At 46.3% G+C, this 13500-nt stretch overlaps 1 protein-coding gene across 1 annotated transcript in view; it reads right to left on the bottom strand.

The window, feature by feature from the left end:
• Nucleotides 1–13210, bottom strand: part of ppwd1 (peptidylprolyl isomerase domain and WD repeat containing 1) — a 49739-nt gene extending 36529 nt beyond the window's left edge. The window contains exons 1-2 of the mRNA XM_085971181.1: nt 12959–13210; nt 1923–2025 (exon numbers count right to left, since the gene is read on the bottom strand). Coding sequence (XP_085827307.1) covers nt 1923–2025; nt 12959–13079 — 224 coding nt within the window. The 5' untranslated portion in view covers nt 13080–13210. The remainder of the gene's footprint in view (nt 1–1922; nt 2026–12958) is intronic.
• Nucleotides 13211–13500: the final 290 nt, after the last annotated feature.

Genomic DNA, 13500 nt, shown 5'->3' on the forward strand with positions numbered 1-13500 from the left:
AAGATCAGGATGCTTTTTCCAATGCTGATTTAGAGCCAACTGTTGCATCTAAGGGGAAAGATGCTGAAAAGAAGTTCTGGGGTATTCTATACAACAATTTGCATTTATACAGCACTTCCAACATAAAAAGCTTTACATGGAACATGGAGTGTTGTTTGGGGGGGGGGGGGGAAAGAGAAGAGAGAAAGGAGAAAATATAGGAATAATAAGGGACAGGATGCCAAGACATGGAGGGAAGAGATTAGGAGAGGTGACCTAAAGCTCGGTTTTGAGACGATTGTAAAAGGGTGGAGAGAGGAGAACGGGGGGTTTGAGAGAGGGAATACCAAGAAGAAGGGCCAAAGTGGTCGAAGGCTCTGTAGGATGAAATTACAGGGGATGCACAAAAGGGCAGAGTTAAAGAACCGAAGGGTGCAGGGTGAGATACAAGGCTGAAGGAGTTTAGAGATAGTCCATAGAGGGATTTGAAGATGAAGACTTTAAATTTAATGCCCTGGAGGACTGGGAGCCAATGTAGGTCAGCAAAAATGGGTGAGTGGGACTTAAGTGTGCGACAGGATGAGGACGCAGGTTGGAGCTTACAGAATGTGGAAGATAGGAGGTGAAAAAAGACATTGGGCTGGATTTTCATTGAGGAGGGTAGGAGGCGGGACTACAACTTTCAGGGTTGTAGTCCCACCTCCATCGAGTTGTAGCCAACCCACGCGATTTTGACTTGATTGACCTTGTGGCCAATTAAGGGCCACTCAGCAACAGGTGACGTCACAGATTGATATTTCATCTGTCAAGACCTTTTGACAGATGAAATATCAGCGTTCGACAGCTGTTTGAAGCTGTCAAACACTGAATCTGTACTCCAAGTTAATTCCTTCCTCTCAGGATGATTTAGAGATCTCTCCAGAACAGAAAGCTGAATGCTGCAATTTTTGACAGATCACAGCCACTCTGCTTTCTGTGTCGGTGAGATGAGGGACACCCGAGACCTGAAGGAAGGAAGGTTGCAAAGGTAAGTAAAACTTCTTTAAACACTTTAAACACACCACACACACTTACCTCTGCTCTCATGCACCCATCACGCACCTGAACACTGGACATCTCGACCCCTCCAAGCCCTTCAGCTCGACGGCCCGCCTCGCTAACTTGGGAATCCCACACTTCAAGAATGAAAATAGGGATTAGGCTTAAAAACTGCCCATTAACTACCTGTTAACAGGCAGTTAATTGGCACTAATCCGCTTCCCGCCTCGGGGAGGCAGGTCCCAGTGCGGTCGGGTACCCGCCTCCTTTGAAACTGGCATGGAGGCGGGTTGGGGGCGGGATGGGTTCGTGCCCCCCCTGATTTCGGGATTTTAACCCCCCACACGCTTCCAATCCTGCCTCCACAGCTCAATGAAAATCCTGCCCATTAAGAGGGGCTTGAGCTTGGGACAGCAGTAAGCGAGAAGGTAGGCTGAGGAATAGTGGCAAGTGAGATAAAGTATTGACTGAGGTATAATGCTGGAAAAGGGGCTGATGAAAGGAGGTATGAGTGAATGGGGATGGGGGAGGGCAAGAGAAGACAGAGCAGAGCCTGGAAATGGCCGTAAAATGGAGTAGGGGGCTTGGGTCCATGCAACACCCAATATGTCCAAATGGAAAGAGGGTAATCTTAAATTACATAGATCAATAGCAGAGAGATACAAGGGAAACAAATCAAAACAAAGAAACACCAAGAGAATAAAATGTAATTGACTACTCAAACAATCATCTGATCATTTGGCTGCAGGAATACTTGTGTATTGTGCAAAACAGCAGAGAACATAACTTAATCCCACACCAAAACAAATTCCAAAATAAATACTCTACAACAATACACATCAAGTCACTTGAACTCCATATCAATTCCAGTTTTTTTTGGGGGAAAAAATGAAAGCAGGTCTTACCGGGTGCACTCCATGTGTGTTATGACATCTCTGTGCATGTAGCTACGCTCATACATTGAAGCACTGGGCAGGTTGTCCAGATACACATGTTCAAAATCAAGAACTGGAAAGAAAAACAAGGCAAATGTATTTCCAATTTTATCAGAATTATATAATTAATAATGACAGGTACACCAACCAAAACCCAAAGGGGCACAAGTAGCATCCATTCTATATTAGGACTCAGTTCAACCACCTTAAGAATATATTAAACAAATATTTTCAAAATAGCTTTATTCACTTGGGAAAAAAATGAGTCGCTCAGCTTTGTTAATTTGCTCCTAAATAAATCCATACCTGAAGGAAATGGTTACAAGTTAAAAGCTCAAAAGTTGAATATTTTAATCCATTTTCCACAAACCTCAAAAACTGCAATCTGCTGTAAAAAAAAAGGAACGGACCCTTTGTCGTAAGCCTAACTTAGACAAACTGTAGTTACCATCCAGATGGGAGGGGTACTGCTGCGCCCATTTGTGATGAAATGAAACTCAGGTTAAGAACTGGGTTAAAGATTGAAATTCCAAGGGCAAACACGGCCAGAGAAAATTGAATTATGGATCCTAAGTTAGGAAGAACCCTGCTGCACTTTTTGTGCTGCACTTCATAATCTAGCTCCAGAATCTTATTTTTTAAATTCCATCCCAGTTAGGTCCTCACAACAATGTGTTCCCAAGACTCTGCCAATACTAACCATAACCAATCCTGTCGGCCAAGCTTTCAGTCACCCCTCCGAAGCGCTCTCTTCCTGGCTTGATAACTATTTTCCTTCCACCTAACTGTGAAGTGCCTTGAGATTTTTATTTACATTAATTAAAGGGAAGGTATTGTTATAGCTCTAGGCTTGGTCCACTTCTATGTTTGCCTAAAGCAACATATTTCCGAGTTAAACTGGCCATTGACACCTAAGATTTTGTTCATGCAAATTTAAAAAGACAAATCAGAACCGCTGCTTCCTCTTATTACAACGATAACTTCCTTCAATATACTTATAGATAACTACACCACTGCCATCTGGTGGCAGCACATTACAACCACAAAGGATATAATGATAATATAGAATCATAGAATAGTACAGCATAGGAGGCCATTCAGCCCATCAAATCTGCGCTGGCTCTTTCGAAGAGCAATCCAGTTAGCCCCACTCCCCCACGCTTTCCCCATATCCCTGCAATTTTTTCTCCTTCAAGTATTTATCCAATTCCCTTCTGAAGACTGCTATTGAATCTGTTTCCACCACCCTATCAGGCAGTACATTCCAAATCCCAACCACTCGTTGCGTAAAAGTTTTTCCTCATGTCGCCTCTGGTTCTTTTGCCAATCACCTTAAATCTGTGCCCTCTCGTTATCACCCCTTCAGTCATTAGAAACAGTTTCTCTATCTAAACCACTCATGATTTTTAACACCTCTATCAAATCTCCTCTTGCCCTTCTCCGCTCCCAGGAGATCAACCTTGGATATTGAGCTGTATGAGGAGATTTGGAGGTGATAACTGAAAGTGTGGTCAAAAGGAAAACTTTTTAAAGTTGGGAGAGGAGCTTATTAGGAGCGATTAGGGAGTTCAAGAGGGTAGGCTGAGGCAGCTGACTACTCGATCACCACAGGTGGAATTGAGCAGGATTAAGAGACCAAGCAAAATACTGTGGATGCTGGAAATTTGAAATAAAAACAGAAAATGCTCGAAACACACAGGTCAGGCAGCATCTGTAGAGAGAGAAAGAGAGTTAACGTTTCAGGTCGATGACTCTTCGTCAGAACTGGAAAAAGTTAGAGATGTAACAGATTTTTAAGCAATTGTAGGGGCAGGGAAAAGGAGGAAAGAACAAAAGGGAAGGTCTGTGATAGGCTGGAAGGCAGGAGAGATTAAACGGCAAAAGGGATGATGGTGCAAGGCAAAAGGAGATGGTAATGGGACAAGTTAAGACACAAAAGATGACTTGATGAGGTGTAAATGGCAATGGCAGAATCATCAACAGCTGCCATGTAAGAGGAAAAAAAAGGGCCAAGGTTATAGTCTGAAATTGTTGAACTCGATGTCGAGTCCAGAAGGCTGTAAAGTGCCTAATCGAAAGGCGAGGTGCTGTTCCTCGAGCTTACGTTGAGCTTCGTTGGAACAGTGCAAGAGGCCGAGGGTGGAGAGGTCACAGTGGGAGTGGAGCGGAGAATTAAAGTGACTGGCAACCGGAAGCTCAGGGTCACGCTTACGGACTGAACGGAGGTGTTCCACAAAGCGGTCGCCCAATGTAGAAGAGGCCGCATTGTGAGCGGTGAATACAGTATACTAGATTGCAAGATGTACAAGTAAATCGTTGTTTCACCTGGAAGGAGTGTTTGGGGCCCTGGACAGTGGGAAGGGAGGAAGTAAAAGGGCAGGTGTTGCATCTCCTGCGCTTGCACGGGAAGGTGCTGTGGGAAGGGGAAGGGGTGTTCTCTGTCCTCAGCCTCTTATACTGTTCCAACGAAGCTCAACGTAAGCTCGAGCAACAGCACCTCATCTTTTGATTAGGCACTTTACAGCCTTCTGGACTCAATATCGAGTTCAACAATTTCAGACTATAACCTTGGCTCCTATTTTCTTTTTCTTTTTTCCCCCCTCTCACATGACAGCTGTTGATCATTCTGCCATTGCCATTTACACTTCATCTAGTCATCTTTTGTTTCTCAAATTGTCCCATTACCATCTCCTTTTGCCTTGCACTGTCATCCCTTTTGTCTTTTAATCTCTCCTGCCTTCCATCCTATCACAGACCTTCCCTTTTGTTCTTTCCTCCCCACCCCCCTCTCCCTGCCCCTGCACTTGCTTGAAAATCTGTTACATCTCCAACTTTTTCCAATTCCGAAGGGTCATCGACCTGAAGCGTTGACTCTGTTTCTCTCTCTACAGATGCTGCCTGACCGGCTGAGATTTTCCAGCATTTTCTGTTTTTATTTCAGATTTCCAGCATCCGCAGTATTTTGCTTTTGTATTAGTGTTTAATTCACTGCCACTTCTCTTCTAGGAATGCTCACCGTGAAAAAGTTCTGCTCTTCTCTCTGACAGGATTTCCGTTTGTCTCTTTTACCTTGTTCATCTTCATTGCTTTGTTTCCCTTCTTGTGTTTGATCAGGTATCTACCAAAACTTGCTTTCACAGCCACATCTCTTTCCTCAGCAACTGTCTCCGACTCCGACTTATTCCACGTGTATTCCAACTGAAATTCCACCCTTCATGTTTTGGATCCACCCAGGATTACAGATATCTCCGAGATATTCAGCATTCCTTGAACCACTGCTCTCGCCGCATCCCGAGATCCGCGCTCAACACCTCTCTCTTCAGCAGCACCGACTCACTCTATCTCAAAGCTGTCCTGGTCCGCAGTTCCATTTCATCCTTCGCCTCATCCGGCGCTTTAACAACAAATTTATTTTCTTCCTTTCAGGTGTCAAGGATCGTAAGCTTCAACAACTCTTGGACACCAACGCCCTCCGGAACATTCTTCCCTTTCACTTTCCTCTGACCCCATCCCTTCTTCCAATCTCACCCCCTGCCGTGTTTTCACTATCCCCTCTGACCTTCCCTTCTCTGACCCCGAACAATCAGTCCTCAGCAAAAGCCTGAGCTTCATCCACTTACGACCCCAACTCGATGAATTTCTAGTTTGGCAGGACGCTGAGCTCTTTTTCCGTTGCCTTCATCTCCGTGCCCACTTCTTTGGCCAGGAGTCTTCTTTCCACACAGCTGACGCTTTCTCCCGTTTTCAGAATTCTTGTTCTACCTGGACCCCTCCCTCTGGCCTCTTAACCTCTCTAGATCTTTTCATTGCAAACTGCCAGCGTGACATCGGCTGTCTCAATTTCTCTGCTCCCCTCACTCACTCCAACCTACTTACCTACCTCCCTCTGAACTTGCAGCACTCCATTCTCTCAAATCCAACCCCAACATTGTCATTAAACCTGCTGTTGTTGTTTGGCTGAATGCCAACTCTCCGACACCTCCTTCTACCTCCCCCCTGGACCACGACCCCACTACCGAACATCAAGCCATCGTTTCCAAGATTGTCACTGACCTCATCTCCTCTGGAGATCTTCACTCCACAGCCGCCAACCTCATAGTTCCCCAACCCTGCACAGCCCGCTTCTACCTCCTTCCCAAGATCCACAAACAGGACTGCCCTGGTAGACCCATCGTTTCAGCTTGTTCTTGCCCCACGGAACTTATCTCGACTCTATTTTTCCTCCCCTTGTCCAGTCTCTTCCCACCCGCCCTCTGCCACTTTAACAGTTTCCAGGCTCCAACCATCTCCTTTTCACTATGGACGTCCAATCCCCCTACACCTCCATCCCCCACCAGGATAGCCTGAGGGCGCTCCGCTTCTTCCTTGAACAGAGGCCTGACCAGTCCCCATCCACCACTACCCTCCTCCGCCTGGCTGAACTTGTTCTCACATTGAACAACTTCTCCTTTGACTCCACTCACTTCCTCCAAATTAAAGGTGTTGCTATGGGAACCTGCATGGGTCCTAGCTATGCCTGCCTTTTTGTGGGATATGTGGAACATTCTTTGTTCCAGTCCTACTCAGATCCCCTCCCTCACCTCTTTTTCCGGGCAATTGATGACTGTATCGGTGCAGTTTCCTGCTCTCGCCCTGAACTAGAAATTTTTCACTTTGCTTCCAATTTCCACCGTTCTCTTACCTTCACATGGTCCATCTCCGACTCTTCCCTTCCCTTCCTCGACTTCTCTGTCTCCATTTCTGGTGATAGGCTATTGACAAACATTCACTATAAGCCCACTGACTCCCAGTTACCTGGACTACACTTCCTCCCAACCCGCTTCCTGCAAGGTCTCTATTCCATTCTCCCAGTTTCTCCGTCTCCGCCGTATCTGCTACTGACGATGCCACCTTCCATACTAGTGCTTCAGATATGTCTTCCTTTTTCCTCCATCGAGGTTTCCCCTCTACCGTGGTTGACACAGCCCTTGACCGTGTCCGTTCTACTTCCTGCACTTCTGCTCTCACCCCTTCCCCATCCTCCCAGAACCACAATAGGGTTCCCCTTGTCCTCACCTTTCACCCCACCAGCCTCCACATTCATTGGATCATTTGCCGCCATTTCCGCTACCTCCAGCATGATCCCACCACCAAACACATCTTCCCCATCCCTCCCCTTTCACCATTCTGAAGGGACCTCTCCCTCCACAACACCCTGGTCCACTCCTCTATCACCAACAGCCCTTCTCCTTCCCACGGCACCTTTCCATGCAAGCGCAGGAGATGCAACACCTGCTCTTTTACCTTCTCCGTTCCCACTGTCCAGGGCCCTAAACATTCCTTCTAGGCGAAACAGCGATTTACTTGTACATCTTGCAATTTAGTATACTGTATTCGCTGCTCACAATACAGTCTCCTCTACATTGGGGAGACCAAACTCAGATTGGGTGACCGCTTTGCTGAACACCTCTGTTCAGTCCGTAAGCATGACCCCGAGCTTCCGGTCGCCTGTCATTTTAGTTCGCCGCTCCACTCCCACTCTGACCTCACCGTCCTCGGCCTCTTACACTGTTCCAATGAAGCTCGAGGAACAGAACCTCATCTTTTGATTAGGCACGTTACAGCCTTCTGGACTCAACATCGAATTCAACAATTTCAGACCATAACCTTGGCCCCTATTTTTTTCTTCGCACATGGCAGCTGTTGATGATTCTGCCAGTGCCATTTACACCTCATCTAGAGTCATCTTTTGTTTCTTAACTTGTCCCATTACCATCTCCTTTTGCCTTGCACCATCATCTCTTTTGTCTTTTAATCTCTCCGGCCTTCCATCCTATCAGACCTTCCCTTTTGTTCCAACCTCCCCTCCTCCCTTTCCCTGCCCCTTCACTTGCTTAAAAATCTGTTACATCTCTAACTTTTTCCAGTTCTGACAAAGGGTCATTGACCTGAAATGCTTACTCTATTGCTCTCTATAGATGCTGCCTGAACTGCTAAGTATTTGCAGCATTTTCTGTTTTTATTTGAGAGACTAAAGGTTGGGGGTCAAAGGACAGAAGGGCAAGGATAAACAAGCATATTTTTTCCATCTCTGGTTATGATGCTGGAGGAGTATAGAAAGTGCAGGGGTGCAATTAAAAAGGAAATTAGGAAAGCAAAGAGAGGGCATGAAAAAATTGACAAGTAAAATCAAGGAAAACCCAAAAGATGTTTTATAAATACATTAAGAGCAAGAGGATAATTAAAGAAAGAGTAGGGCCTATTAGAGACCATAAAGGTAATGTGTGTGTGGAGGCGGAAGATGTGGCTATGGTTCTTAATGAATACTTTGCGTCTGTTTTCACAAGAGAGAGGGGCGATGCAGACATTGCAATCAGGGAGGAGGAGTGTGAAATATATCCCAGGCTGTTAAGAGAAGCAAAAGAGGAAATAGCGGAGGCTCTGACCATCATTTTCCAATCCTCTCTGGCTACAGGTATGGTGCCGGAGGACTGCTAACGTTGTACCTTTGTTTAAAAAGGGAGAAAGGGATAGACCGAGTAATTACAGGTCAGTCAGCCTAACCTCAGTGGTGGGAAAATTATTGGAAAAAGTTCTGAGGGACAGGATAAATCTTCATTTAGAAAGACACAGATTAATCAAGGATAGTCAGCATGGATTTGTTAAAGAGGTCATGTCTGACTAACTTGATTGACCCTCCTTGTTACCTCCTCAGAAAATTCAATGAGGGCAGAGCGTTTGATGTAGTGTATATGGATTTTAGCAAGGCTTTTGATAAGGTCCCACATGGCAGACTGGTCACGAAAGTGAAAGCCCATGGGATCCAGGGCAAAGTGGCAAATTGGATCCAAAATTGGCTTAGAGGCAGGAAGTAAAGGATAATGGTTGATGGGTGTTTTTGTGACTGGAAGGCTGTTTCCAGTGGGGTTCCGCAGGGCTCAGTACTGGGTCCCTTGCTTTTTGTGGTATATATCAATGATTTAGACTTGAGTCTGGGTTCGGAATGGTCATGGCCCTGTGGGTAGTGGAGCGGGCCCAGGGGCCGTGTAGCCTTGTTCTGCTCCTACTGTGTTCTAATTCTGTTAGATTTCAGGAGATGGTTTTATCCCTGTTCCTGGCTGGGGTGGAGATCGCCTTTACAGAAGGTAAGTACTGTAGAAAATATAGGGACAGGGTGATCTCCTGGAAGAATTTCGATCGCCTAGATGGGTCGGAGAGGAATTTCCCAGATTTTTTTCTCCCAAATTGGCCATTGGGTCTTTATCTGGTTTTTCGCCTCTCCCGGGAGATCACATGGGTTCGGGTGGATGCAGAGTGATAGAAGATTTGAGGTTAGGATCAGATCAGCCATGATCTTATTGAATGGTGGAGCAGGCTCGAGGGGCTGATTGGCCTACTCCTGCTCCTATTTCTTATGTTCTTATGTTCTTATGAATGTAGGGGTATGATTAAGAAGTTTGCAGAGGATACTAAAATCAGCTGTGTGGTTGATAATGAAGAAGAAAGTTGTAGACTGCAGGAAGATATCGATGAACTGGTCAGGTGGGCAGAACAGTGGCAAATGGAATTTAATTCATAGAAATTAGGTAATGCATTTTTGGGGAGGGCTAACAAGGCAAGGGAATACACATTAAATGGTAGGACACTGAGAAGTGTAGAGGAACAAAGGGACCTTGGAGTGCAGGTCCACAAATCCCTGAAGGTAGCAGGCCAAGTAGATAATGTGGTTAAGGCGGCATACAGAATACTTGCCTTTATTAGCCGAGGCATAGAATAAAAGAGCACGGAGGTTATGCGTGAACTGTATAAAACACTAGTTAGGCCACAGCTAGAGTACTGTGTACAGTTCTGGTCACCACATTACAGGAGGGATGTGATTGCACTAGAGAGGGTACAGAGGAGATTTACCAGGATGTTGCCTGGACTGGAGAGTTTTAGCTATGGGGAAAGATTGGATAGGCTGGGGTTATTTTCTTTGGAAGAGGAGGCTGAGGGGAGACCTTATTGAGGTGCATAAAATTATGAGATGCCTAGATAGAGTGGATAGGAAGGACCTATTTCCCTTAGCAGAAGGGTCAATAACCAGGGGGCATAGATTTAAAGTAATTAGTAGGAGGTTTAGAGGGGATTTGAGGGGAAATTTCTTCACCCAGAGGGTGGGGGGGGAGGGGGTCTGGAATACTCTGCCTGAAAGGGTGGTAGAGGCAGAAACCCTCACCACATTTAAACAGTCCTTGATTGTGCACTAGAAGTGCCATAACCTACAGGGCTACGGACCAAGAGTTAGAAAGTGGGATTAGGTTGGATAGCTCTTTTTCGGCCGGCGCGAAATGGCCTCCTCCTGTGCTGTAAATTTCGATGATTCTATTTATTAAAGCAAAATTTAAAAACCCTATTAACTGCCTTCCTGGCTAAATCAGCTGAACATTCAGGAAGCTCCTGAGAGATCTGTTCTTTCAGACATTTATAGTATGGCATAAATGTTGTGTATCGGAACATCTGACCTCTGCTTGCCACTTCCCTCATAACTGACTCACAGAACCTAAATTATACATGTATCTAAAGAATTTAAATTCACTTCTATAGAGCTCTCAACATGGAAAAGACAGACGTGCATTTATATGGTGCCTTTTATGACCACCGGACATCTCATAGCACTTTACACCCAATGAAGTACCTTTGAAGTGTAGTCACAGTTGTAATGTAGGAAATGTGGCAGCCAATTTGCACACAGCAAGCTCCCACATACAACAATTTGATAATGACCAGATAATCTGTTTCAGTGATGTTGATTGAGGGATAAATATTGGCCAGGATACCAGGGATAACTCTCCTGCTCTCCTTCGAAATAGTGTCCTGGGATCTTTTACATCCGCCTGAGCAGACAGGACCTCGGTTTAACATCTCATCTAAAAGACGGCACCTCCGACAGTGAAGCATTCGCTCAGTACTGCATTGGAGTGTCAGCCTAGATTTTTGCGCTCAAGACTCTGGAGTGGGACTTGAACCAGCAACCTGAATCAGAGGCGAGAGTGCTACCCACTGAGCCACAGCTGACACTTAACAACAGCGTTATACACATGGGACAGCATTATTAAGTGACATGCATCAAAACGGATCAAATCATTAAGGCAATGCCCCATCCTCCTTTAATACCTCTCCTCCACTATCCACATCCATTGGACTAGCACTGCATGGCTTCTACCTATGTAATCATGGGCAGATCATCTCTAGCAATACCAAAACAAAATACTGCAGATGCTGGGAATCTGAAATAAAAACAGAAAATGCTAGAAATACACAGGTCAGGCAGCATCTGTAGAGAGAAAAACAGAGTTAACGTTTCAGGTTGATGACCCTTCATCTTTTTCCAGTTCTGACGAAGGGTCATCGACCTGAAACATCAACTCTCTGTCTCTCTCCACAGATGCTGCCTGACCTACTGAGTATTTCCAGCATTTTCTGTTTTTATTTCATCACCAGCAAGAGCTGCACTTCCCACCCTGCAATGTAATCTCTGGAATCTTCCAGATTCATCCTTGGTCCCCCCTCCTCTTCCTCATCTGCATAATGCCCCTCAGCAACATCATCTGTGGACAATGGGTCAGCTTTCATACGTATACAGAAGATACCCAGCTTTACCTGCTCACCATCTCTCCTGGCCCTTTGATTGCCTCTGTTCTGTCAGATTGCTTGCCAGATATCCAGTCGTGAAGGAGTCTGAACTTCTGTCAACTAAACATTGGGAAGACTGAAGCCATCACCAAAAACTTTGTATCCTCATTCTGACTTCATAACCCTGGCCACCATCTCAGGATGAACCAGACTTTCACAACCTTAGCACTCTGCATAACCACAAGTTGAGTTTCTGACCTCATATACTGTCAGTCACAAAAACTGCTTACTTCCAACTTCATAACATTGCCCACCTCCACCCCTACTTCTGCCAATCTGGTACTGAAGCTCTTATTCATGCCTTTTTCCATCTCCAAACTTGACTATTCTGGCCAGCTTCCCATCCACCATAAACATCAGCTCATCCAAACTCTATTGCCCATATCCTAACTCACACTCCTGTCCATGCTGACCTGCATTGGCTCCCAGTCCCCCAAAGCCACTAATTTAAAATTCTCAACCTCATGTTTAAATTCCTTCATGGCCTCCACCCTCCTTTTGCCCCACGGTTGTGCCTTCAGCCCTCTAGGTCCCACGATCTCAAAATATCACCCTAAACCTCTTGATCTCTCCACTTTTTCTCTCATTTCCACATCAGCTGTGTTACATCTCTAACTTTTTTCAGTCCTGACGAAAGGTCATCGACCCGAAACGTTAACTGTTTCTCGCTGCAGATGCTGCCTGACCTGCTGAGCATTTCCAGCATTTTCTGTTTTTATTTCAGCTGTGGCTCAGTTGGTAGCACTCTTGCCTCCGAGTCACAAGGTTCCAAGTCACAAGGTTGTGGGTTCAAGCCTCACTCCAGAGACTTAAGCACAAAATCTAGGCTGAAACTCTTGTGCAGTATTGAGGGAGTATTGCACTATTAGAAGTGTGTCTACCGCATGAGGTGTTAAACCAAGGCCCCCATCTGCCTTCTCAGGTGGACATAAAAGATGCCAGGGCACTAATCAAAGAGCAGGAGAGTTATCCCCGTGTCCTGGCCAATATTTATTCCTCAATCAACATCACAAAAACAGATTATCTGCTCATTATCACATTGTTGTTTGTGGGAGCTTGCTGTGCATAAATTTTCTAGTTGCCACATTTCCTACATTACAACAGTGTACACTTCAAAAGTACTTCACTGGCTTTAAAGCGCTTTTGGACGTCCTGAAGTCATGGAAGGTACTATATAAATGTAATTTCTATAAGGCGCTCCCTTGACTAACTTTCCTAATTTAATTATAAAGTGGAGGCTGTTGCTGTTGGGAACAGTATTCAATCTAATGTGGATCATGTGTCAGGCCGGCCTCTCAAACTGCGTTACGCTAGCGGACACTGAGCGACTGCAGCCGGACGGGCCCAGCTACCTTTCCGTTTCTTTACGTGCACAGCCTGGGAGGGGAGCGGCCCCACCCACTCCTCGTCCGCCGACTCCGACCCGCTTTCCTCTGCCGACTGCTCTCGCTTCTTCGTCGTCGCTGCCGCCATATTCTGGTAACATAATAACCTCTAACCTTTACCGCCAGACTGAGTCAAGCTGATTGGCATTTAAAAGAACCATAGAGCGGCTGAAGGGGCGGAACAACAAAGATCACGGCCCACGGAACCCGAGCGACGGTTCAGCGCGTCCCGGGGGCGGGATCTCGTGTATTAGCGCGGGCGGGGGGCGGGGCCTCGTGTATTAGCGCGAGGGGGCGGGGCCTCGTGTATTGGCGGGGGCGGGGTCTCGTGTATTAGCGCGAGCGGGGCATCGTGTATTAGCGCGGGCGGGGGGCGGGGCCTCGTGTATTAGCGCGGGGGGGCGGGGCCTCGTGTATTAGCGCGGGCGGTGGGCGGGGCCCCGTGTATTAGCGCCTGCAGGGGGCGGGGCCTCGTGTGTTAGCGCGGGCGGGGCCTCGTGTATTAGCGC

The sequence above is a fragment of the Somniosus microcephalus genome, chromosome 2 (assembly GCF_052327205.1).
Source record: "Somniosus microcephalus isolate GS21.2 chromosome 2, FLI_Smic_1.0, whole genome shotgun sequence".
Lineage (NCBI taxonomy): Eukaryota > Metazoa > Chordata > Chondrichthyes > Squaliformes > Somniosidae > Somniosus > Somniosus microcephalus.